This window comes from Petromyzon marinus, chromosome 23 (genome assembly GCF_048934315.1).
Source record: "Petromyzon marinus isolate PM22_M1 ecotype Great Lakes invasive population chromosome 23, UKy_Petmar_22M1.pri1.0, whole genome shotgun sequence".
Classification (NCBI taxonomy): Eukaryota; Metazoa; Chordata; class Hyperoartia; order Petromyzontiformes; family Petromyzontidae; genus Petromyzon; species Petromyzon marinus.
The window spans coordinates 16,753,777-16,775,288 of record NC_133689.1 but is presented as its reverse complement, the minus strand read 5'-3'; the positions used below and the strand labels follow the sequence as shown (position 1 = coordinate 16,775,288).

The following is a 21,512-nucleotide window of genomic DNA, read 5'->3' as shown; positions in this document are numbered from 1 at the left end:
GAGTTTGATTCCTGCTCAAGGTCAACACCAGTCAGGATTATGTGAAACGGTCCTGGGCCTCCCCTAGGTCGACTCAGCCTCAAATGAGTACCTAGTGCGGTGTGTAAACAACACCATTTGGGAGACAAAGGCAGTTGGGCATGGTGCTGGCCATCTACCCCATCGCATACCATGCCAGCCTTAATAGGTGCTCGCTAACACCACCTGCCCCAACAGTCTGTTAAGGCTATAGGGGGGATGTTTGTCATCGTGTGAGTGATGGGGCAATAGTACAGAAAGTAGACAAGTTTCCGTACCTGGGCAGTGTGCTTCTAACCAACTCCAGTTTGGCTGCAGTTGTCTCACCCTGAATCCGCTGAGCAGCACTGCATTTGTTTTTCACCGTGTGAACGAAAATTAAGTTGAATATTTTGAGGTTCTTTAAAAATTATTACTAAACACTGCTTATAAACATAAACGCATAAATGCTGAGAATATAATGTCAGATGCATATCGTCTGTACTTTATACAGTGGCTTGTGCTAAGAAACTGCCAGTCAGACGCAAACTTGTCATGCTGGGGTGTTATTGCCAGAAACGCCTTTGTTTCCCCAGCGCTGATTTTTACCAACCACACCTGGTATTCAATTAAGATTGAGTCGACTTAGGGGAGGAGTAGGGTCGGTTCAAATATAATTTACCACTGCTATTGGCCACGACCGGGAATTATGTGAAATAGTATCGGAGCCAGATGACATCCCCGTCGCACCCCACGGTAAACAGGAGGAAATGGCTCTGACACTCGGGTCCGTATGTTTACACGGGCCTTCCCACCATAATGGTCCTTAATGATTGTGAACAGAGTCAGGGACCCCAAAAGCACAAAGAATAACCCAAGACCGTGGCCTCTTATTGGTATTGGAGGTCTTCACCAGGTCAAGAGAGCTTCCTGGTGTGTGCACGTGTTCCACTGTTGCGGTGCCCTGCAGTGGCATTTTGGTGACACTTTTTTTTTTCAATTTGTGGAGGAAATTTCTCCTGCCATGGCCAGGTTGGATCTGATGTATGGAGTCCCACTGCTTGCGGTGGTGAGGGGCCAGTGAGCTTCCTGATGGTTTGATCCACAATGAGGCGCTTCTTTGGGATGTTTGCGTTCTTCCAATTGTTTATCCACTCAAGCATATCGGTTGTGTGGACATAAGCCGGATGGATTTAAGAAACGTTTCCATTGATTACCACGATAACAGATCAAACTAGCGACTTCTGGATTGTGTACCAACCATTGCGTCATGCCAGCGTCTTGTGATGTCATGGTTATAGGTGGGGGGAAATAACAACCAGGGTACAAGGTGTTAGTGTGTCGTGAGTTTGAGGACACAGTTTCAAATATAGTTATTTTTTTATTTTTTTCCTCTCCCCCCAAATGGGGTAAAAACAAATAAATTGCAATGTATAAGGGTTGTGGAGGAAAGGGTTGGTAGGAGAATGTGTGCCGAGATCGCCAGCAATCTGCGGCGGACGCCTGCTCACTGTACGAACGCCTCCCGTGGAATCCGTCCGGTAGTCGGACGAAAAGGAACGATGAAGGTAGGCGACCGCGGTTTTCGGAGATCCGAGGCGGACGGCGACAGTGATGAGGGAAGGGGGGAGAGAGAGGGGTGGAATAGAAGGGGAGATGGGCGGTATCGTTAGTGATGCTCGTCAAACGCGAATGCGCCCGACCGTTTGCTATCAGTCGTGTCCATAAACGGTGCGGATGGGACGGCACTCACGTTCAGTTCCATGAGGGTGTTCGCACACTGCTGGAACTGCCAGCTGTTCTCCTGCAGCCACCCGAGAGTGGGCGCGCACGCACACAGGAGAGACGTCAACATGACTACCCAGTTTGCCAACCAGATAACTAGGCCTGGCCTGGATCCCATGGCAGCCTGAATGGGCGACGCCACTCCAAGTGGGTCATGTAAACCCCTTACATTGTGCCGCTTTGCTCGCTTTCCTATGGGAGCTGCACGCTTTGATGTTGGCCGACTTCGGAAACAGTCATAATGTCACAAAGTCAGTGCACAAGAGGTGCAACTGTTAAGCTGCTGCTGATTAAGTTTAAGTTTTTGCCAATGTTTTGTAAAATAAAATGGTGGATATGTAAACAAGTGATTGATTAGAGCTTGGTATATGCTTAAGCCATTTCAAGCATACGTTAAACCTCTAATAATAATTATTTTAAAATAAATATTGTTCCTTTCATCTGGCTGTGGACAAAATGGAGGATGGGAAGTGGTAGGAGTAATGCCAGGGTTGTGGCCAAAGAGCCGCATGGCCCTCGAAAAGTTGGGAGAATAAATATTTCTCATTGTTGCAGCGAAGCGTACCGCAATTCTGTGCACCACCGCAGGCGTGGAGGGCACCACAGGCGTAGAACTTCGCAGCTGCGAAAGCATCTGCCCATCCTGATGGTGACAATGGTGAAGGTAGTGGTTATAAAAAGTGGTATAGATCATGGCGATAATGATTGTGATTGATTATAGTGGTGAGCATGATTATGGAAACAGTAGTCGTGGTGATGAAGATAATGGTAAAGATGGTAATGATTGTTGTGGAAGTAGTAGTTATGGTGAAAGGGATCATGGTGATGATGGAATTACATTATGATGTTGGCGGTCAGGATGAAGATGACGGCAATAGTGGTGGTGTTTGTGGCAATGATGATGATAGTGATGATTGTGGTAACGATGGTAGATGTGTGACGAAGATAGTCAAAGATGGTGTTAGAGATAGATGATTGAAGCAATAAGTGATGATGTTGATAACCGCCAGCAGGACAAAAACAAAAAACAGATGACATTCAACAGCTGCTCATGTTCCTCTGTGTCATCTGTAAACTGCACGTAACCTTTTCTTAAGTGAACTCTTATACAAACAATTAAGAAACTTAAGTGGGCTCGGGCAGGACACGTCTTCATAAGGGTTAATGGCTGATGATCAAGAATGCAGCAATGAGATGGAACCCATCTAACAGTTGTTCATGGGCAGGTGCTAGGTGGGTTATTACAATTTCGCAATCATGAGAAATTTCAATGGCTTAGGGGAGGTATTCATCCAGCAGTAGTTTGACCAAGGCAGGAAATGATGACCTTCTTCAGAAGTGTTTTACTTGGTGCATTTGGCAAAATCCTCTGATCACAAGCACTTTTGCATGTGTGGGGAAACTGGAATGCACGGAGACACAAATATCACAGAGAGTGGGGATAGCTTGAGGGCCGGCATCTGTGGAGGGTCACTCACCAGGATCACGAGCTGTGGAAAGTGGTTTCGCACGAAGCTGTTGACACACACACATGCAGTTAGAGATGGGACACAAGGCCAAGGGAGTGTGTGTGAGTGACCGGGTGGATGAACGCATGAGCGAGCGGGGTGTTGAGTGCATGGGTGAAGCTGGAGGGTGGGGGAGTAGGCGTGCGGGCGAGCCATTGGTTGAACAGGCAACCACAAAGATAAACCATGTAGATGAGTGGGTGGATAAGCATGAGGACGAGTGAGTGCCTGGGTGAGTGGGGAGCTGCGTGGACGGACAGGCGAATGGGTAAGCGGGCAATGTCGCGTTCATGACGAAGGAGCGGTACCTCATGTAGGCATTTGGGTCGTGGAAGGAGTCGCACAGCGGATTCCCGTTCAGCCATAGCTCTTTCAAATTGAAGGCCTTCAGTGGGTAAAGTTCCCTCACATCTTTGAGCTGCATGGCAGGGGAGATATTTCCATACAATTAGGGGCATAAGGGCCATGCTTCTGGGCAACTTACCACAAGTTATGCATTACAATCCATGCCCACGCATGGATTGTAACGCTTTGCAGAATGCATTTGCCTTAGCGTGCAAAAGCTGACGCGCAGCTGTCACGGCAAAATGTGTATGCATATTTGTAAACAGTCCCTTGTGCTATAGTTTGCATCTCTTTTGGTTAACCCTTTCATCATTGGTGTGCGGTATTCAGTTGGGTGTCCTTGATAGTAACAACACATTATACAAACATTTCGTTTATATTGGATCACATTTTATGAACGTTACATTGCCCTCCATTACGAATGGGCAGAGTCAATGCAGAAATTCCTTTAATATTCGTTGAAAAGGGTTAACAAAGGAGGCCAAATACTGCAATCACATATTCTAAGTGAATGTATCAGCTCTCAACTTAATTGATTAATTAGCCCATTTCAGCATAATGGTCAAATTCAAGAGTCCATGCTATGTTTCGTCTTTTGTTTGTATTAATTGTATTTTGTTTGTGTGGTCTGTCCTGTCCAGTATGTACTGTGTCCCATTTGTACTGACCGTCTCATCGTATGTCTCACTGTACTCTCTTGTCTGCACTGTCTTGTTGCCTATCTTGTTCATGCAGCCCAATATGTTTTGTCCATATAATTAGTTGTCTGCCTTGTCTGTCTCTTATGTGTCATTAGCCTAATTTAACGTGCATATAATTTGCATGAATAATAAAGAACTGGTTCCGACACACCATTTGGTGCATGCGTTGTGAGTGCAATGACTGAAGTTAATTGACGTATTGATGCGGAGTTGCGGGCCTACTGTACAAAGTACATCAACAGGTACCACCCATAGGTGATACATGTTGATGTACTAAACTGCAATAGTACGTTTCACATTTGTGTATTCATTGCATTTAAATAATTAATTACGTTTCCACTAATTAAAGGCATATCTGATACCCAATACATGCTTAAAATAATATCAAGCGAATCGGAAATGAACAAGCACCAAAACAAAAGGAGATGATATAAGATATAATAGTAGGTATATCGATACTTGGATTGAATCGCGTAACGAACGGTCGACTCGCTGTGGCGAGGAATCTGAACCAACGCGACGCTCGCACCAGAGGTGCACCAGGCATGCGAGCGTCACGTCGCGATTTATTGAACGGCGCTCACACCCACATTGTTTTTGGAGAGGTTCAGCTTCTTGAGAGATGGAGTGTGCTGGGCAAGTTTTGCCAGGTCATCCAACCGGTGCAGGTCATTGCACGTTAGATTCAGGGATGTGATCTGTGGGAGTGGAAAGCAAGGGAGGCACAGAAAAGAAAAAGGTCCCTCTTATAGCCTTAACAGTCTTTTGCAGAAAGTGCTGTGAGCGAGCACCTATGAAAGCCAGCACGGTACACAAGGGTGGTCAGCACCACGCCGACCGCCTCTGTCTCCCTAGTGGTGATGTTTACACACTGCACTAGGTACTCATTTGAGGCTAAGTCGACCGAGAGGAGGCCCAGGACCGGTTCAGATAATCGTCACTGGTGTTGGCCGTGAGCGGAAATCGAACTCTGGTCGCTCGATTCATAGCGCAGCGTGCGAACAACTGCACTACCGCTCCCCTCTAAGGGAGGCAAAAGACAAAGATCCCCAGTATAGCCTTAACAGACTAGGAGCAAGTGCTGTTAGCGAGAACCTATGAAGGCCAGGATGGCACACGAGGGGGTGGGTGGCCAGCACCACGCCGACCGCCTTTGTCTCCCCAGTGGCGATGTTTACTCACCGCACTAGGTACTCATTTGAGGCTGAGTCGACCTAGTGGAAGCCCAGGACCGGTTCAGAATAATTGTCACTGATTTTGGCCGTGAGCGGGAATAGACACTTGGGCCGCTAGGTTCGTAGCGCAGTGCAGTGCCACCACCTACGGTTTAGCAGCAATAGCAGCAATGTAAATGTCGTGCCGTGCCTCGTTTTGGTTTTATCTCAAGTCGATGGTCGGCGATGACCGCGAGGTAAAATGGGGGCTACGCAACCATGAAGCACGCACCAACATCCACGTGTGGCGACGCGCCTCTAATCCAGCACTAATTAATCTAGTCGCTAATACCAATGCCACATTATACTGCAGTTTGGTACGTATTTTGTACTGGTAGGAACCTCCTGGTTCCACCCAGCCCACAAGGGATTATTGTGTCCGTCTGTCGTCCATCCAAAAATGGGAGGGGTGGGGCTGGGTGGAGAGGGGAGGGTGGGGAGGGGCTGGGTGGGGAGGGAGGGGCGGGGTGGGGAAGGCGGCCACGGCACACACGAGGGGGTGGGTGGCCACCAACCACGTCCGGCCATCTTCACGACATTTTTCCCTCCACGTGGAGAATCAACAACATGCGTTTGGAGTATGCGGATGCTCACAATCTCTAAATTATAAGCCGCCAATTCGTTGAGCCATCATTCGAGGCAAGCAACGTTCCTACCAGCTCCCTCTGCAGGAATGTGTTTTAAGAGTAATAATGCCCTACAGACGAATGGACCAAGAGAGCTAACGCAGCAACACTATACCTTAGGTGCAAAGCATTAAAACACGTGGGGAGAGGAGAAGGCCGTACCATTGGAATATTCTCTCGGATGATCTTGTTCAGACCATCCATGTGGTCCTTCCGGTTCAAAACCAGGTCGACACCACGTGCCTCCAGCTCTGGGGAGTGGGGGAGGGTGATCGTGCATTCATTACGCGTTGCGTTCAACTCAACTCCTACCCTCGCGATGCATACAGTGAGTGATGCGTATAAGGATGAATTAATTAAATATTAGTTAAAATGACATGACAATGATATCTTTAGGCTAACAGGATGAATAAACTAGAACAAATGAGACTAAAGAAACAGTATGAACGATTCTCGGCTCAAATAATAAAGCTGAGTTGTGACAAGTTGTCAATGTGCAGGAGTGCAAAGTAAACTTAAAAAAACACAAATGTTTGTTTCAATTACCTTCATTAATTCTGACCGCCTTCAAGTCCAGAGCTTTGTTGGTAGGGTCATATTTTTGGCTCAAACATTTCTGTAAAAAGAACACGCACATGTCGCATCCCCCATTAGCATAAACTGGCTGCTATGACAGGGTCTGTTGGGGTGCACCAATTTTAAGCACAATGTGAGGACACAGCATCACCATGTCATCTACACGCATTGCGTGTCACTCAGTGACACGGCTTTTGCAGTAGAAAAACAACCTGTCGCTGCCTGAGCCGCGCTGAGTTGACTTGGCACAGCAGTGGGCATAGTAACACACAGACCTGGCTGTCTTTGTCACTGCTAACATTGTCTACGTAATGGCCCTGTACGTTTATTTTAGGTCAAATTGACCAAGCTCAGATACCCACTCTAACAGCAGGGTGATTACTGGAGCCGGGACCAGAGTGCAGTGGGTTTGCTCAACCAACCACAGAAAATACTCCCTGTTTAGGCTTACAGAGTATTGGGGGCAGCGAGTGCTCTTCGTGAACACTAATTAAGGCCGGAAAGGTACACCAGACGGTGATGTGGTGAGCACCACACCAAGCTGTGTTTGTCTCCCCATTGGTGATGTTAACAAACTGAACCAGGTATAAATATATGGTTGCGTCCATATAGGAAAAGTGTCATAGCATCACAAGTTTAAGAGGGCATGGCTCTAAAGAAAGCTGTCTATGGTGTGGACCAATCAGTTTAAAAGACAATGCATATACTACCAGAGCATGTTTTTTGTTTGCATGTTCACCACGAGCATATATGGTTAATGCAGACATGATTCCTTGCAAAAGGTTTCAAAATGGTGTTATAACATCTTAACACTATTTTTATTGCCAGAAAGGCTAACATCTATTCTTATATATCAATGTTGCATGTCGATTTAAACTAGATACTTTACAACGTCAAAGTTTAGTTCGTTTAACCAGTTGAGAATTCAAGAGACCAGGATGTGTTCACTTTTTGTCAAGGAGCATAAACCATCACATGAGCTCCAGTCATCCTCGTAGTGGCTTTTGGCCACTCATCGAAAAAAGATAGTCACTGCATCGAGCGCATTCAAATGCACTTCTGCGGCCTTCTGGAACGCTCTTCCAATATCAGGAAGCTACTGGAGCTATGCACTCTTAAATATAAATTGACAACTCATTTCCCTATAACTACTTGTTGTGTTTAGTTGTCCTCCCGCACCTCCGGTCAGCATGGTTGGCTATGTATGGTGTGAAATAAGTTTAAATGCATACATTTCCGAGAGTGACCTGGGTCACCAAAATGACAAGTCTCTATATTCTATAATTATTTTGGTGCAACTGTTAACCTTTTATAATTGGCATTTCTTTCTCAAAACCTGATACCTAGGATACTCCATCTCCACGTTTGCACACCCCCCAGTACATTTACCGAGATCTCGAACCAGCACAATTGGCTTGGCACCGCAGAATCGGCTTTGAAGATGCGCCGCTTGGCCATCAGCAGCTGCTGCCGCTGCGCCTTGCAGATGGACATCGTATAGGGTCCGCTGGTGGTGGCAACGCAGGTGCACCACAAACAAAACACAACAGCACAGAACATCAGCGATGAGGGCAAGAATTAGGCACATGAGAAAAACCTGCGCTTTGCCCAGACAGAGGCAGTGTCCAGGCTCTACTCGAGGTTTGCATTATATTCTAGGTCGCTAGTCGACTATAATAGGAACGTGACTAATAGCCACAGGCAGAGCAAGATGTATACTGGATGTGGTGCGCCGGGTTGAGGTTATTAGTCAAAATGTTACTGACCCAGACAGACCCAGCTGAAATTATGCCCCGACTCTAAAAATAACGCAATAGCTAAACACTGATGGATGTATATAGCGTCTAACTCGAACACATCTCTAGATGCTGTATGAAAACCAGGGCGTGCGCACCATGGAGAATCAGATGTGGGCTCCGAGGATTGAGGTGAGAGCCTCATTCACCGCTATGGGAAAAGAGTATTGTGGTGGCCTTCCGGATCATATAGAGTAAATAACCCTCTTGTAGCCTACCTAGGTTGTAAGAGCAAGTGATGTCAGTGAGCGCCTATTAAGGCCTAAATGGCATGTAAAGGGGTGGGTGGTTTGGTCAGCCGCACCCGGCCGCCTTCACTGCCCCATTGCTGCTAAAGTTTTCACAATGCAGCAGGTACAAATCGACTTTGGGCAGGCCCGGGGACCGGTTCATATATCAATCTCCACTGATGTAGCCATGGCTGGAAATCAAACTAAGGTCCCCAGGTACATAGTGCAGTGGCCTAATCACCGCGTCCCCTCTGCACACACATGCACGGTGTGCGCTCAGTTAAACTTACCGGCGCTGGCAGGAACCCGACCTATCCCCCTTGTCCACATTTCCACGTCCACTCATACGATGGGAGCGGGGGATTCGGCCATCTCTAGCATCTCGTCCTCCGCTACTACAAGAGCCTCCGCCATCACCTCGTGTCCATCCTGCACCATTCCTTGTTTTCCAGGTGCCCATATGGTGTGCATATTCGCCTCTCTTTCCACCACGTGCGGGGAACCCAGACAACTCCTCAAACATGTGGGGTCTGGGGCCTCTATGAGGACTCCTGGCTGTAGCCTGGGTCTCCATGCACACTTCATGCTCTGTGGACACGGTGGTGGGGGGACTAAAATCTGAGTCAGTGGAGAATATTAATTTGTGAACTTACATTATAATACATGTGCGACAGTGCTGTATGTTGTACATTAATGCTGATGTGTGTTTTGTATGTTATAGGTTTGTGTTGTGTGTTATTGCTGCTGTGTTGTGCGATAGTGACGCGCACCTTGGAAAGTCATGTTCGCCATGGCCACGCAGAGCGAGAGGATGTCGGCTTCGTTCGCCATAGCTGTTGTCGCCGTCGTGGACTCCACGGCACTGCTGGGCTGTGATTCGCGTTGCTTGGCCGTCTTCGTGTTCCGCGCCACTGTCACAGCCAACTTCTCCGCCTCCCTCCGCCGTCTGATGCGTGCTTCCGCCCTGCCGTCTCTGAGACCCCGCCCCTTCCGGGTTACCGAGATCTCGCGAGAGCCGCGCCCGTCACGAGATCTCGCGAGAACCGCGCCCTTCACGAGAACCACAACAAAAACAACAACAACAACAATGGTGAACGCGTTACAATCCACGACAACATCGTTACGTAGCATGTCATATAAACGCCGTGCGATGGCGTTCTGTAAGTGTATCAAATGTGATCTGGTTCGTTTGCGCGGCTGTTGATTTTGATGGCCATTGACCAGAGCGGCTGTTGATGTCGGCGCCTCGAGGCGCACAGCCATTTGACTTATAAATTAAAAATAATCAGAACACACGATTGGACTTAGACTCGCGTGACGTGTTTTAATAAAGTAAAGTTAGTTGAAGTATTTAAGTAATTGGGATATTTTATAGGGGAGGGTGAGGGGTGTGTGGTTGTGTGTTGATGTGTTTGTGTGTTGATGTGTCTGTGTGTTGATGTGCCTTGTGTGTTGATGTGTGTGTTGATGTGTCTGTGTTGATGTGTCTGTGTGTTGATGTGTCTGTGTGTTGATGTGTTTGTGTGTTGATGTGTCAGTGTGTTGATGTGTCTGTGTTTGTGTGTTGATGTGTCTGTGTGTTGATGTGTTTGTGTGTTGATGTGTCTGTGTGTTGGTGTGTTTGTGTTGATGTGTTTGTGTTGATGTGTCTGTGTGTTGATGTGTCTGTGTTGATGTGTCTGTGTTGATGTGTCTGTGTGTTGATGTGTCTGTGTGTTGATGTGTTTGTGTGTTGATGTGTCTGTGTGTTGATGTGTCTGTGTGTTGATGTCTGTGTGTTGATGTCTGTGTGTTGATGTGTCTGCGCTATAAACCCGGCGAGCCGAGTTCGATTCCCACTCGGGGCCAACACCGGTCCGCTTCTACGCCCTCCTCTAAGTCGACTCAGCCTCAAATGAGTGCCGAGTGCCGTGCGTAAACATCGCCACAAGGGAGACAAAGGCGGCCGGGCGTGCTTCTGGCCACCCACCCCCTCGTGTATAACGCTCCAGACACGTGTACAGTACAAACATCTCTCTCGAGTACAGACTACCATCGCTACTCATCATTTATAGACACAACAAAGACAAATATCTCCCGTGTAGCCTTAACAGACTGTAGGGGCAAGTGCTGTTAGCGAGCACCTATGAAGGCCGGAACGGTACACGAGGGGGTGGGTGGCCAGCACCACGCCCGACCGTCTTTGTCTCCCCAGTGGCGATGTTTACACACCGCACCAGGTACTCATTTGAGGCTGAGTGGACCTAGGGGAGGCCCAGGACCGGTTCAGATAAAATCGTCACCGGTGTTGGCCGTGAGCGGGAATCGAACCCGGGTCGCCAGGTTCACAGCAACGCAACGCGCTAACCGCTACACGAACACGCACACGAGAGCATTACGTGTACTAAGTTTGGTCCTATAATAACAATGACATAATAATGTCAATTATTTACTGAGCAAATCTTCACCGAGTCTCAAGATTGGTGTTTATGAGGCTCATGTGTTGTGTGCCGCGTGGCCAATGCCTGCAGCTTTAATCTTCACGACTGTTTGAAGAATTATTCCGTGAGCGATCATTGATTTACTGGACGATCGTCACCCACACATACTTTGTACGCACGAGTTATTTATCTGCATGATACGTTATTGCAGAATTGTATTTTGAAGCTTTTGTTGTTGTTGAGTACGGTGCTGTACAGTGGGGATGGAGCGGTGGCACAGTGGTTGGCACACGGCGCTTCAAATCCAAGCCGAGTTCGGTTCCCGACCACGGCGAACATCAGAGGCGACTGATATCTGAACCGGTCCTGGTCAAGCCCCGCTACCTCCCGCTCTCCCAGCGTTACCGGCACGCACTGGTGAAGTATGGTCAGACAACACCCGCCTATGCCCGATACGGCCTTCTTTGAACCATATATTTTACAAAAAATATGTTAAGGCTAAAGCGGGGGTCTTTTGTCTTTGTGTGTGTCTATAAGACGAGCGTGTGATACATACACACAGGGTAACCTAATTTGTTTTATTTTAGTCATAAACGCACGAGGAGAATAATTTCTTGAAGAGATGATGGCATTTGGACAAGGCGGATGATGGAACAGCAGCCAAAGAACGTGCCTGAGAATGCAACCTTTTTTATTTTACCAGGTTAGGCCCACTGAGCTGTACAGCTCGTTTTCGTAAGCGACCTGGCTACAAATGTTAGCTCAACGAAGTGGCTTATCACGTGGACATTTATAGCAGCCAAATATTCTAAATGCATGTTTCTAAATGTGGAGGGGAAAACCAGAGGAAGCAAGTTATGTTATGAGTTACTGCACTGAACATTTACAACAATGACTAGTAATCGGTGTTATGTTCTTTCTCTGAATTTTTTTCATAAATAATATGGCGTCATTACATTTGGAAATCAATAATTAAGTGTTTCACTTCATTCGGAGGAAAAAAATGCTTAAAATTACAACCTCAGGCAGCTCTAACAAAGTATTTTACTTTCAATTCTTATTTGGTTTTTATAACCTACCAGTTTCTTGTATATCATCATACAGTAAAAGTGATATTCACTTTTTTTTCAAAATATGTGAATAGTTCATACTATTCCTTGGTTCTTTTGGTAAAGTCACGTAGATAGAAAAATAATAAAGTGAATAAAAAATTAAAAATAAATAATAATTAAAACACTAATGTAGATTGTAACCTGGTTCTTCATCGGAGTGAGTGTACTGGCAATCTATAATGTAGACTGGAGCCTGGTTATTAAGCTGGGTGAGTGTACTGGCAGTCTATAATGTAGACTGGAGCCTGGTTCTTTAAGTGATACAATTAAAAACAGGCACACTGCGTGACGCTTCCGCATGCGCGGGTGACATCACAGATGTGAAGTCACAGCTCACTTGCCGTGCAAAATATATCCATTATTACGCCCCCCCCCCTCCCCCCCAAAAAAAACAAAAGTCTATTTTTCTAATTTTTGCATTGTGTACAGTCTGGAAAGTACCCACATGGCACATTTCAAGTTGCATGTCAGGAAGTATGCTAAACATTTTGAACAGACACATTTACAAATTTCCTTTTTATATATAGATAAACCCCAATGATCCGATCGAAATCCCTAATTTTACATGAAGTGCCACCCAACCCCCCCCCAAATGCTCCGCCATGACCAGAGTGCAATGATAAAGGGCTGTAATTTTTTGTCAGTATGTGTATTTTTTCACGAGCTTTAACACCATTTTGTACATGCAGTAGAAAGTACAGTACAGCTTTTCCATGTTCAGATACTGTGTACAGATTTCACAAAATTTATGAAAATTCTGAAGCAGTGGCTTTAACATTTTCCTCACAAATTTGCTCGTGAAGTTCAATTCAGCTCTCTATGAGAAGCCATCCAACACAGTCCAGCGACTGCAAGAACTGCTGCCTCCGCATTCCAGTGATCCAAGGTACTCCCCTTTTTACGTGCCACCTTCAGCTGCAAAAGCTGAGTCTGCATATCTGCCCAAAAGGAACCGTGGGCATTGCAGCACCCCTGATGGAAACAATTGCGTGCCTTTGAGACAATCGTGACTGAACCAGGGGTGGAGATGATCGTGCGTGGCGCTGGAGACGTCCAGCTTCAGCTGCTGTACCAGCTGCTCCATCTTCCTGATCTCCACCCGCAGCAGCTTATAGTCCAGCTCTGTGTAGCAGTCATGGCCCTGCTCCATTCGCTCCACGCGCACCGTTAGGTTCTGCAGCAGCGCCGTGTAGCGCACCAGCGTGGCGTGGTTCTCTGCCACCTGCAGGCGTAATTTCAATTACTGTCTACTTCTAACGCATGAACAACCCTTAATACAACATGTAATGGACTGTATTGCTATCAGTGCTGTACTGTAGTTTTACATGAAGTAGTATGATCTATACCAGATATGTTGGAAGGCTGTATCCTCAAACCATCCTTCAGGTCAGGAGCGCAGCCTGATTTAACAGGAGCACTAACATTATATAATTCTTAGTATTGGTTGAAATGCAATACTGTAGCACTGCCACCTGTAGGGGTAGTTTAAATATTATCTCCTTCCAATTCATTTCAATCGATCTTTTACACGTGTTGACTTAATATACAACCATTTTTATGAAATATACGGGACTGTGTTGTTGGCAGTCCTGTAGTCATAGATATAAACTTATCATGATTATAACAGCACGGTTGGCCAAGGTACGGTGCGAAAGAAGTTCAACATGCATACATACTTACATTAGAAGGTTACTTCCTCAAGGAATCTTTGAGGACAGTCAGGTTAATGCATTCGCCTGGTATACAGGAGGTCGTGGGTTCGATTTTGACCCCAACGCCTGCTGTATATTTGGAGACTGCATGTTCTTCCCGTGATCATGTGGATTTTTCTCCGGGTCCTCCGACTTTTCCCTCTACATTTAGAAATATGCGTTTAGAGTATTTGGTTGCGATACATTTCCACATGATAACCCACTTTGTTGGGCTAACATTTGTGGCCAGGTCGCTTCTAAAAAAGAGATCTATAGCTCAGTGGGGCTCACCTGGTAAAATAAAAAAAGTTTTTTTTCATATTTTACAGAGAGTTAGGGGGAAGGGGTGTGTGGCACTCGTAGTCTGTTACCAGCAATGGGTCTCTATCGTAGCGCACTCCCGGTGTCTGCCCAGTGGTTGGTGGTGAATCTGTCAGGTTGCATTGCATTCTTAGTGAAAGGGGTGCAGCAGCCATTGTTAGAGTTTAAATCACTGATAGTGCTACTGAGACTACATACAACTGTCCTGGAAGTGTGTCAGAATCGGTGATCGATGGCACAGATTTGACCCCCAAGGGGTTGGCGTCGTCGCGTCTCGCAGGAGCCGTACCCACGTGACGATGGAGACGGGGCTCAAGTGCTGCTTCCTGAGCCTCAAGGTGCAGGACACCAACCTGGACCTGCAGAAGGAACATGATCGGAGTGAGCGCCAGCTGATCAGACGACGTGCTGGTACGCGCACCGCACCTTGCCGTTCGTTCTCCGGGTCCTCCAGTTTATTTCCCTCCCACATTTACAATCAACGTGCGTTTAAAGTATTTGGCAGCTATAAATGTCCACTTTGTAAGCCACTTTTGTTGAGTTGTGGCTTGTGGCCAGGTGAAATAAAAATAGCTTAGTTAAAAAAAAGTTATTTCGTTTTTAGAAGGATCAAATGTTTGCGTAACTGAACCCGGGTGATTGTCACTGGAAGTCTCTCAACTTGTCGGTTTGTAGCCGCCCAATGAGATGTGAATCACGCTTTGAACCCGCTAAAATGTGCGTAGAGCTCACATGCTCGCAAAACCTCCGAGAAAGAAACGTCTCGTTAGAAGAGTAACGTCACACAATGTTTAGAAAGAAAGTGTTACGCAGTCTAACACGTAGAAGGCTTTCGTGACCAATATTAATCATAGTAAAGGATTTTTGGGATAGACCGTGTGAATATAAATGTTTCATTAACCCACCACCACCCGACATGGCCAATTAGTAAGGTTTGTCACGTGAACAAAACGTGCCAAATAGTGACTACTTCAGCAGACTTGGTTTTGTTGTTTGTGTGTAAATCCGCAACGTTTACAATTCGAGTACTGTGACGTTTTCACCAGGTCATCGGGCGATTTGCCAGATCTAACCCAAAAACCTTTACGATGCGTCTGTCACGCATCCCTCGCGTGCAGCCGAGACGCTCGACTTGCAACCGTGCTCCCCGAGGTCCCGCCGCTGGCCCCGCGGCCTCTCAAGCGCTCGCACCCCCTCTGACCTCGGCGTGCAGGTGTCGCGCAAGGCCTACTTGGCGGGCGACGGGTTCATGTCGCTGGCCGTCAAGGAGCCCTTCCCCGTGCTGAGACGAGGCTCACGTTCCGCACCATGCAGCCAAGCGGCCTGCTCTTCTACTACTCCCTGCAAGTACCGGCCCGGCCTGAAGCCGGCCACACCACCCACCCCAGTATCAACGGTCGGTGACTCCTGTCACGTGTGACGCGCGGTGGCGGTGGTTGTGGTGGTAGTGGTGCGGTGGGGAGAGACTCACGGGGCAGCCCTCCAACGTGCAGCTCCTGCTGTGTGTGTGTGTGAGCAGCCCGGGCACCGGGCCCTTGACGCGGCTCACATCCCCCATCCATGTCTAAGTGAAGCACGTTGCCCTTCTTGATCACTGCAAACAATAATAAAAACAAAGACAAAAGGTCCCCCATACAGCCTTTAACACTCTTACCCAGGCTAATCGAGAGGTGACTGCGGGGAGTGGTACATCGTGGGGAGTGGTGGTGCAACGGTTAGCGCAATGCGCTACGAATCCGGCAACCTGAGTTCGATTGCCACTCACGGCCAACAGCAGTGACGATTATCTGATTTGGTCCTGGGCCTCTCCTAGGTTGACTTGGCCAAAAATGAGTATTTTTTGCAGTGTGTAAACATCGCCACTAGGAAGACAAAGGTGGTCGGGCATGGTGTTGGTAACTCACCCTCTTGTGTGCCGTGCTGACCTTCACAGGTGCTCGCGAACAGCACTCATCCCAACAGTCTGTGTGTGTGGGCAGGGTGAGATTCTGTCCGTCGCCCTCAAGAGGGGGCGGTGGTCCTGAAGACAAAGAGGACACCCTGCGGACCATGAGCGACGGATACAACGAAGGCTCCAACCATTTACCTCTTCGCTCTGTGCAACTCCTCCAGATGCCGCCTCGGTCTCCCCTGTCTTGGCCATAGGAACGTGGAATTTCCGTATTGCCACCGCAGGCTCTGGTTTGTTAGAAGAGACGAGCTCGATGCGTGTGCACCCCCCCTAGCGCGTGCGTGCATGTGTTCGTGTCACTTTGTCGTTCTTTCTTGCGCGTGTGCGTCTTTGCCTGCGTGTGTGTGCATCTGTGTCTCTCTGTGTGTGTCTGTACCTACGCGTATGCACATGTGCTTCTGTGTCTCTGCGTGTGTCTGTGTCTTTGCGTATGCGCATGTGCGTCTGTGTCTCTGCGTGTGTCTGCCTGCACGTATGCTCATATGCGTCTGTGTCTCTGCGTCTGTCTGCCTGCACGTATGTGCATGTGCGTCTGTCTCTGCGTGTGTCTGTGTCTACGCGTATGTGCATGTGCATCTGTGTCTCTGCGTGTGTCTGTGCCTACACGTATGCGCATGTGCGTCTGTGTCTCTGCGTGTGTCTGTGTCTACGCGTATGTGCATGTGCATCTGTGTCTCTGCAGCGCCGCGGGGACACGTGGCTATCACACTCGCGCGTCGTACAAAGTCATCGTCACCATCATCCTCAACATCATCGTCGATAGCATTGTCATTGTCGTCGTCAATATTGTCATCTTCAACACTTAGTCATCAGACATGGGTCCTGGCTATAAAAGTCTGGAATATCCACGACTGTCTTGGATCCATCCACAGAAATGATCCACCTCCTCCATTGTTCACACTTGGGCCAGACTTATGCTGGTAATTTAGTACGGTAATACAATAAACAGAGACAGGTGACTGTGTGACCGGTGGTGACCATGGCTGGTTGTGGTGGTGACTGGTGGTGACCGATGGTGACCGTGTGGCCAGGGTTCATCAGCGCGGCACCTGAGGCCCGTGCAGGATGGTGTGCCGGCGTGGCCCGGCGAGGGTGGCTGTGCGGGGCCGTGGGGGGGACACGCAGGGGGCGTGCGGGGGCAGGGGGGCAACAGTGCCGGTGCCGGAGCCACGCACGACCGCCTCTTGTGGGGGAAACGCATGCGCAGCGCGATCCACCGCAGCTGACGAAGTGTGGAAATGTACGTACGTGTGTTGAACTTCTTTGGCACCGTATGTAGCCAACCGTGCTTGTCCGAGGTGCAGGGAAAAAGACCAACAAACTGTACACAAAAAGCAGTTCTAAAGGAATGAGTTTTAGATCTACGTGGGTGAATGTTTATGTGGGAGTTTGTGTACGTGGGAGAGTGTGTGTGTGTGTGTGGGCGTATTTGTGAGTGTTTAAGCGGGTCACTTCTGAAAAAGAGCTATATAGCTCAGGACACCTTACCTGGTCAAATAAAAATAGTGTAGTTTTAATGTGTGAGCAACGTTGGCGGTGCCCTCTCTGTGCCTCTCACAGGCACCTCGCTGGAGCTGAAGACCGACGCCAACGGGTTGCTCGCGTACGCGTCCACCGGCGGGGACGACGACAGGCGGCACCTGGACATGCACCTGGAGGCGCAGCCCTTGTCCCAGCAGCTGCTGATGGTGAATGCAGTCCGTTATTTGCAGATGTTACACATTGGAGCTCATTACTTACAACAGTCGAAACATCTCCCTTCTAGCCGTATAGACAGAGAAAGCAGCGTAGTGGGGGAGCCCTGTGGGCCTCGATGCTCATAGTGATCTGTACATCACTTTAGATGTGACATCGTGATGCGCCCCGGTTGTGTTTGCACCCCAGAGGTGGCAACCCCCCAGCGTGACGTTGCCCGCCGGTCCGCCGCTTCGTGTCGCGCAGGTGGAGGTGGTGGTGGGCCCTGAGGCTCACGGGGAGCTGAACGTGGACGGCTCGGCGGCGAAGGCCGCCCCGACACGCCGCAGGGGCCCGGAGTTCGGCCTGCGCTCCCCGCTCTACCTGGGTGGCGTCGCGAGCGGCACGGGCCGGCGACACCTGCAGGTAGAAAGCCGCCCACGTTCGTCGTGCTGTGTCGGGGCGTTTTGCCCGATTCGAGGGTTTTATTCTGAGTTTTGTTGCGATTTGTGCCGTCAGCGTCACTCCGTGAAACGGTGGACTGTCGCGATGGCGCCTCCGGCTGTGCCAGCACCGGACATCCACCTTCCCCCCCCGGGGCTGTGTCAAATGGCGCGGCTCGCCTGAGAGTTCCAAAGCGGAAATCTTATCCGATAACGTTCCCAATACGAGATGGGTTACATTGGTGACCCATCAAACCATAGGATTATTTACAAACCATGCCTGCTCTTCTTGTTGGCCCACCCATACTGGACATCTATGAAAAAGAGCCTCATAACTCATCACATTCCTCCTGCAGTCTAAATAAAGATTCTGCGTCTGATCTACAAGGGTCTGTACCAATCTGCCCCATCCTATCTTGCTGAGCAGTGCACAGCGCCGGCCTCAACAGGACCCCAAATCGACGCCGTCAATGATCCGCATCCCACGGTTACCCTGCTGCTCTGCTGCTACTGCTCCTGCTGCTCTTGCTGCTGCTACTCCTGCTGCTGCTACTCCTGCTGCTCCTGCTGCTGCTCTTGCTGCTGCTGCTACTCCTGCTGCTGCTCCTGCTGCTGCTGCTCTTGCTGCTGCTGCTGCTATTCCTGCTGCTGCTGCTCCTGCTGCTGCTCCTGCTGCTACTCCTGCTGCTACTCCTGCTGCTGCTCTTGCTGCTCCTGCTGCTACTCCTGCTGCTCCTACTGCTGCTGCAGCTACTCCTGCTGCTCCAGCTACTCCAGCTACTCCAGCTGCTGCTGCTACTCCTGCTGCTCCTGCTCCTGCTGCTGCTACTCCTGCTGCTGCTACTCCTGCTGTTGCTCCTGTTCCCGTTCCCGCCCGCAAGCCTTGTGCGGCGATGCGGCCAGCGCAGTTTCGCCGGGAGTCTCCAAACCTGAGGAACTGGAGGCGGTCACCTGTGGGAGACGTTCCTCATCCATGCTTGAGTCTCAGACCAGTTTTGTTCGACACTTAAAGTGGCGCTGCTACTCCGTGTGAGCGGCGCGCATTTCCGATGGCACGGACTCGTAAGAGCACACGATCGCGAGCGCTCACGCTCGTTGACAGACTTATTGGTGTCTCTCGCAAAGCAGTGTGCCGCCCCCTGCTAGAGAATAGCCCGCGGAAGCGGATAATGCTGAACTAGTTCTGAGATACTTTTGTCCAAAGAATAAGGGGCAGCACTTTTCCACCCGCCCTTCCACGTGAGAATTATATTCACTTCCATAAGGCCACGATGCGGCTGATGAGATCTGTACAAATCCATACATTTATTTTTTACGTTAATCAAATACGTTAAGGAGAACGAATTGTCTGCTTATTTATCTTTGTTATGTTCTCCACAATGGCGCGCAAAGTTATTTTGTGTTATTAACAGTGGAGAGAGAGAGATCACATGTTCAAGGCCGAGTCTATGCCGGTGTTTGGTGTTGTTTGTATGTAGCTCTGTTTTGCGCTCGTAATGCATTTGTTTCCTGTCTTGCATTAGCGCGCTACGTGGCGCTGACGGTAGCCATGCGGGCCGAGAAGGAGGAGCGCCGTTCTATCGGGAGGCGTCGCGCGCCCCGGGTGTGCCGTCACCGCCCCCCCCACCCCAGGGCCGCTGGAGGGCCGGGCTGCGTGCGCGGGGCCCGGCTCAACGGAGCGTCCCTGGGGGAGCCAGCACGCCGCTTCGCCGTGACGCCCTGCACCTCCGCGCCCACGACGCCCGGCGTGTGCTTCTCGCACGAAGGAGGCCACGTGCTGCTGGGTGAGAGAGCCATGCCGGCATTGTCGTCCCCCCCGCTCCCTCGCCCCCAACCGAACATCAAATAATCTGTTTAAACGCACGTTTCTAAATGTGGAGGGAACAACTGTCCTTGCCCCGCAGTCCGATTATCGCGGTTGGCTACGTACGGAGCAAAAGAAGTTCAACCACGCGATGCAGCACAGCGAACCCCACGCAGGTGTCGTCATGCTGTCGCCTCGCCGCGTCACGACATGCAGCAGTGTCGTTATTTTGCTGTTATTGTTGCGGATATATTGTTTTTTTTATGTTTCACTTGTCAAAGTAAATTATGAATCGCTGCTTTGAACCTGGCGTTCCCGAGTCAAATTCATGGCCGTGGCCACCGCTCTATGAACCCGGCATTGTAAGTTGAATTCCTGGCTATGTCAAACGTTAGAGGAGAGCGATATCGGATATCGGAACCGGTCTGGGGCCTCCCCTAGGTTGGCTCGGCCTTAAACGAGCATCTGGTGCGGTGTGTAAAATATCAGCGCTGGGAATGTGTGGCTCTGGCCACACCGCCTCCTTGTGTGCTGTGACAACGTTTATAGACGCTCAATAACAGTGCTCGCCCCAACAGTTGTTGGTATCACTGCACTTTTTTGCCACCCATCGAACGGAGACGGTCAACACATCGCGTGCGTTCAAATGCACTTCTGCGGCCGTCTGGAACGCTCTTCCTTCCGATATTAGGAAGCCAATGGAGCTATGCACTTATAAATTATCTAGATTGACGAATTCATAATAAAGGTTTTTTGGGTTAGATCGCGTTTATTTATAAATGTGTCGTAACCCTCCACCACCCGACACGGCCAATCAGCAAAAAAAGGTGTCACGTTGACAAAAAGACAAATAATTCACTACTTTAGCCCACCGGTGTGTTGAAGAGCGAATCCACATTTACAGTTTGAGTACGACGTTTCGCTGGTAAATACAACCAGCATCATCGGGCAATTCGCCAGAATGGTAAAGCCCTCCCTTGCTCCCGGTTTTATATAGAGCAGCAGGGTGACGTCATCACTTAACTCATATCAGGTGCAGTGATTAGAGGCGGAGGGGGGGGGTATTGTAATTATATGATCGATTAGTAATCAGTCATTGGTTATGATTAGTAATGAGTTGTAGATTAGTAATTCTTTAAATCAAAATGTAATGTGTATTATTTAATTATACGCTTCCAGGCCGCACTAAGCCTGTAGCTGTCAGAGCGATTAAAGTTATTCTTGTTCCTCTCAATTTCAATGGATTCTCTAATTAGTCTTTGCCAGTAATAATTAGTTTTACACAACACTGCAACATTGTCAAAATCAATTGAGTGTC

At 48.9% G+C, this 21,512-nt stretch overlaps 2 protein-coding genes across 7 annotated transcripts; one reads left to right on the top strand and one right to left on the bottom strand.

Annotated features, from left to right (window-relative positions):
* Positions 1 to 1,365: 1,365 nt before the first annotated feature.
* On the bottom strand, positions 1,366 to 9,744 carry LOC142925701 (uncharacterized). Of its 2 annotated transcripts, none has more exons than XM_076069070.1 (11): positions 9,549 to 9,744; positions 9,069 to 9,396; positions 8,142 to 8,259; positions 6,723 to 6,792; positions 6,339 to 6,427; positions 4,927 to 5,034; positions 3,599 to 3,708; positions 3,261 to 3,297; positions 2,348 to 2,425; positions 1,751 to 1,801; positions 1,366 to 1,507 (listed from the first exon to the last, which is right to left on the bottom strand). In XM_076069070.1, the coding sequence occupies exons 1-11, from the start codon at positions 9,607 to 9,609 to the stop codon at positions 1,505 to 1,507; spliced, it is 1,053 nt and encodes a 350-aa protein (XP_075925185.1). In that variant the 5' UTR covers positions 9,610 to 9,744; the 3' UTR covers positions 1,366 to 1,504. The 2 variants fall into 2 exon arrangements, with proteins under 2 accessions (XP_075925185.1, XP_075925186.1); XM_076069071.1 differs by having other exon boundaries at positions 9,069 to 9,366.
* Positions 9,745 to 9,851: 107 nt separating this feature from the next.
* Positions 9,852 to 20,112, top strand: LOC142925702 (uncharacterized). 5 transcript variants are annotated; one of them, XM_076069076.1, is made up of 5 exons: positions 9,852 to 9,938; positions 11,442 to 14,733; positions 15,536 to 17,513; positions 17,834 to 17,961; positions 18,215 to 19,116. In XM_076069076.1, the coding sequence occupies exons 3-5, from the start codon at positions 17,339 to 17,341 to the stop codon at positions 18,572 to 18,574; spliced, it is 663 nt and encodes a 220-aa protein (XP_075925191.1). In that variant the 5' UTR covers positions 9,852 to 9,938; positions 11,442 to 14,733; positions 15,536 to 17,338; the 3' UTR covers positions 18,575 to 19,116. The 5 variants fall into 5 exon arrangements, with proteins under 5 accessions (XP_075925191.1, XP_075925188.1, XP_075925192.1 ...); XM_076069073.1 differs by having other exon boundaries at positions 9,873 to 11,615; positions 14,603 to 14,733; XM_076069077.1 differs by adding an exon at positions 19,914 to 20,112 and having other exon boundaries at positions 9,904 to 14,733; positions 18,215 to 18,373.
* Positions 20,113 to 21,512: the final 1,400 nt, after the last annotated feature.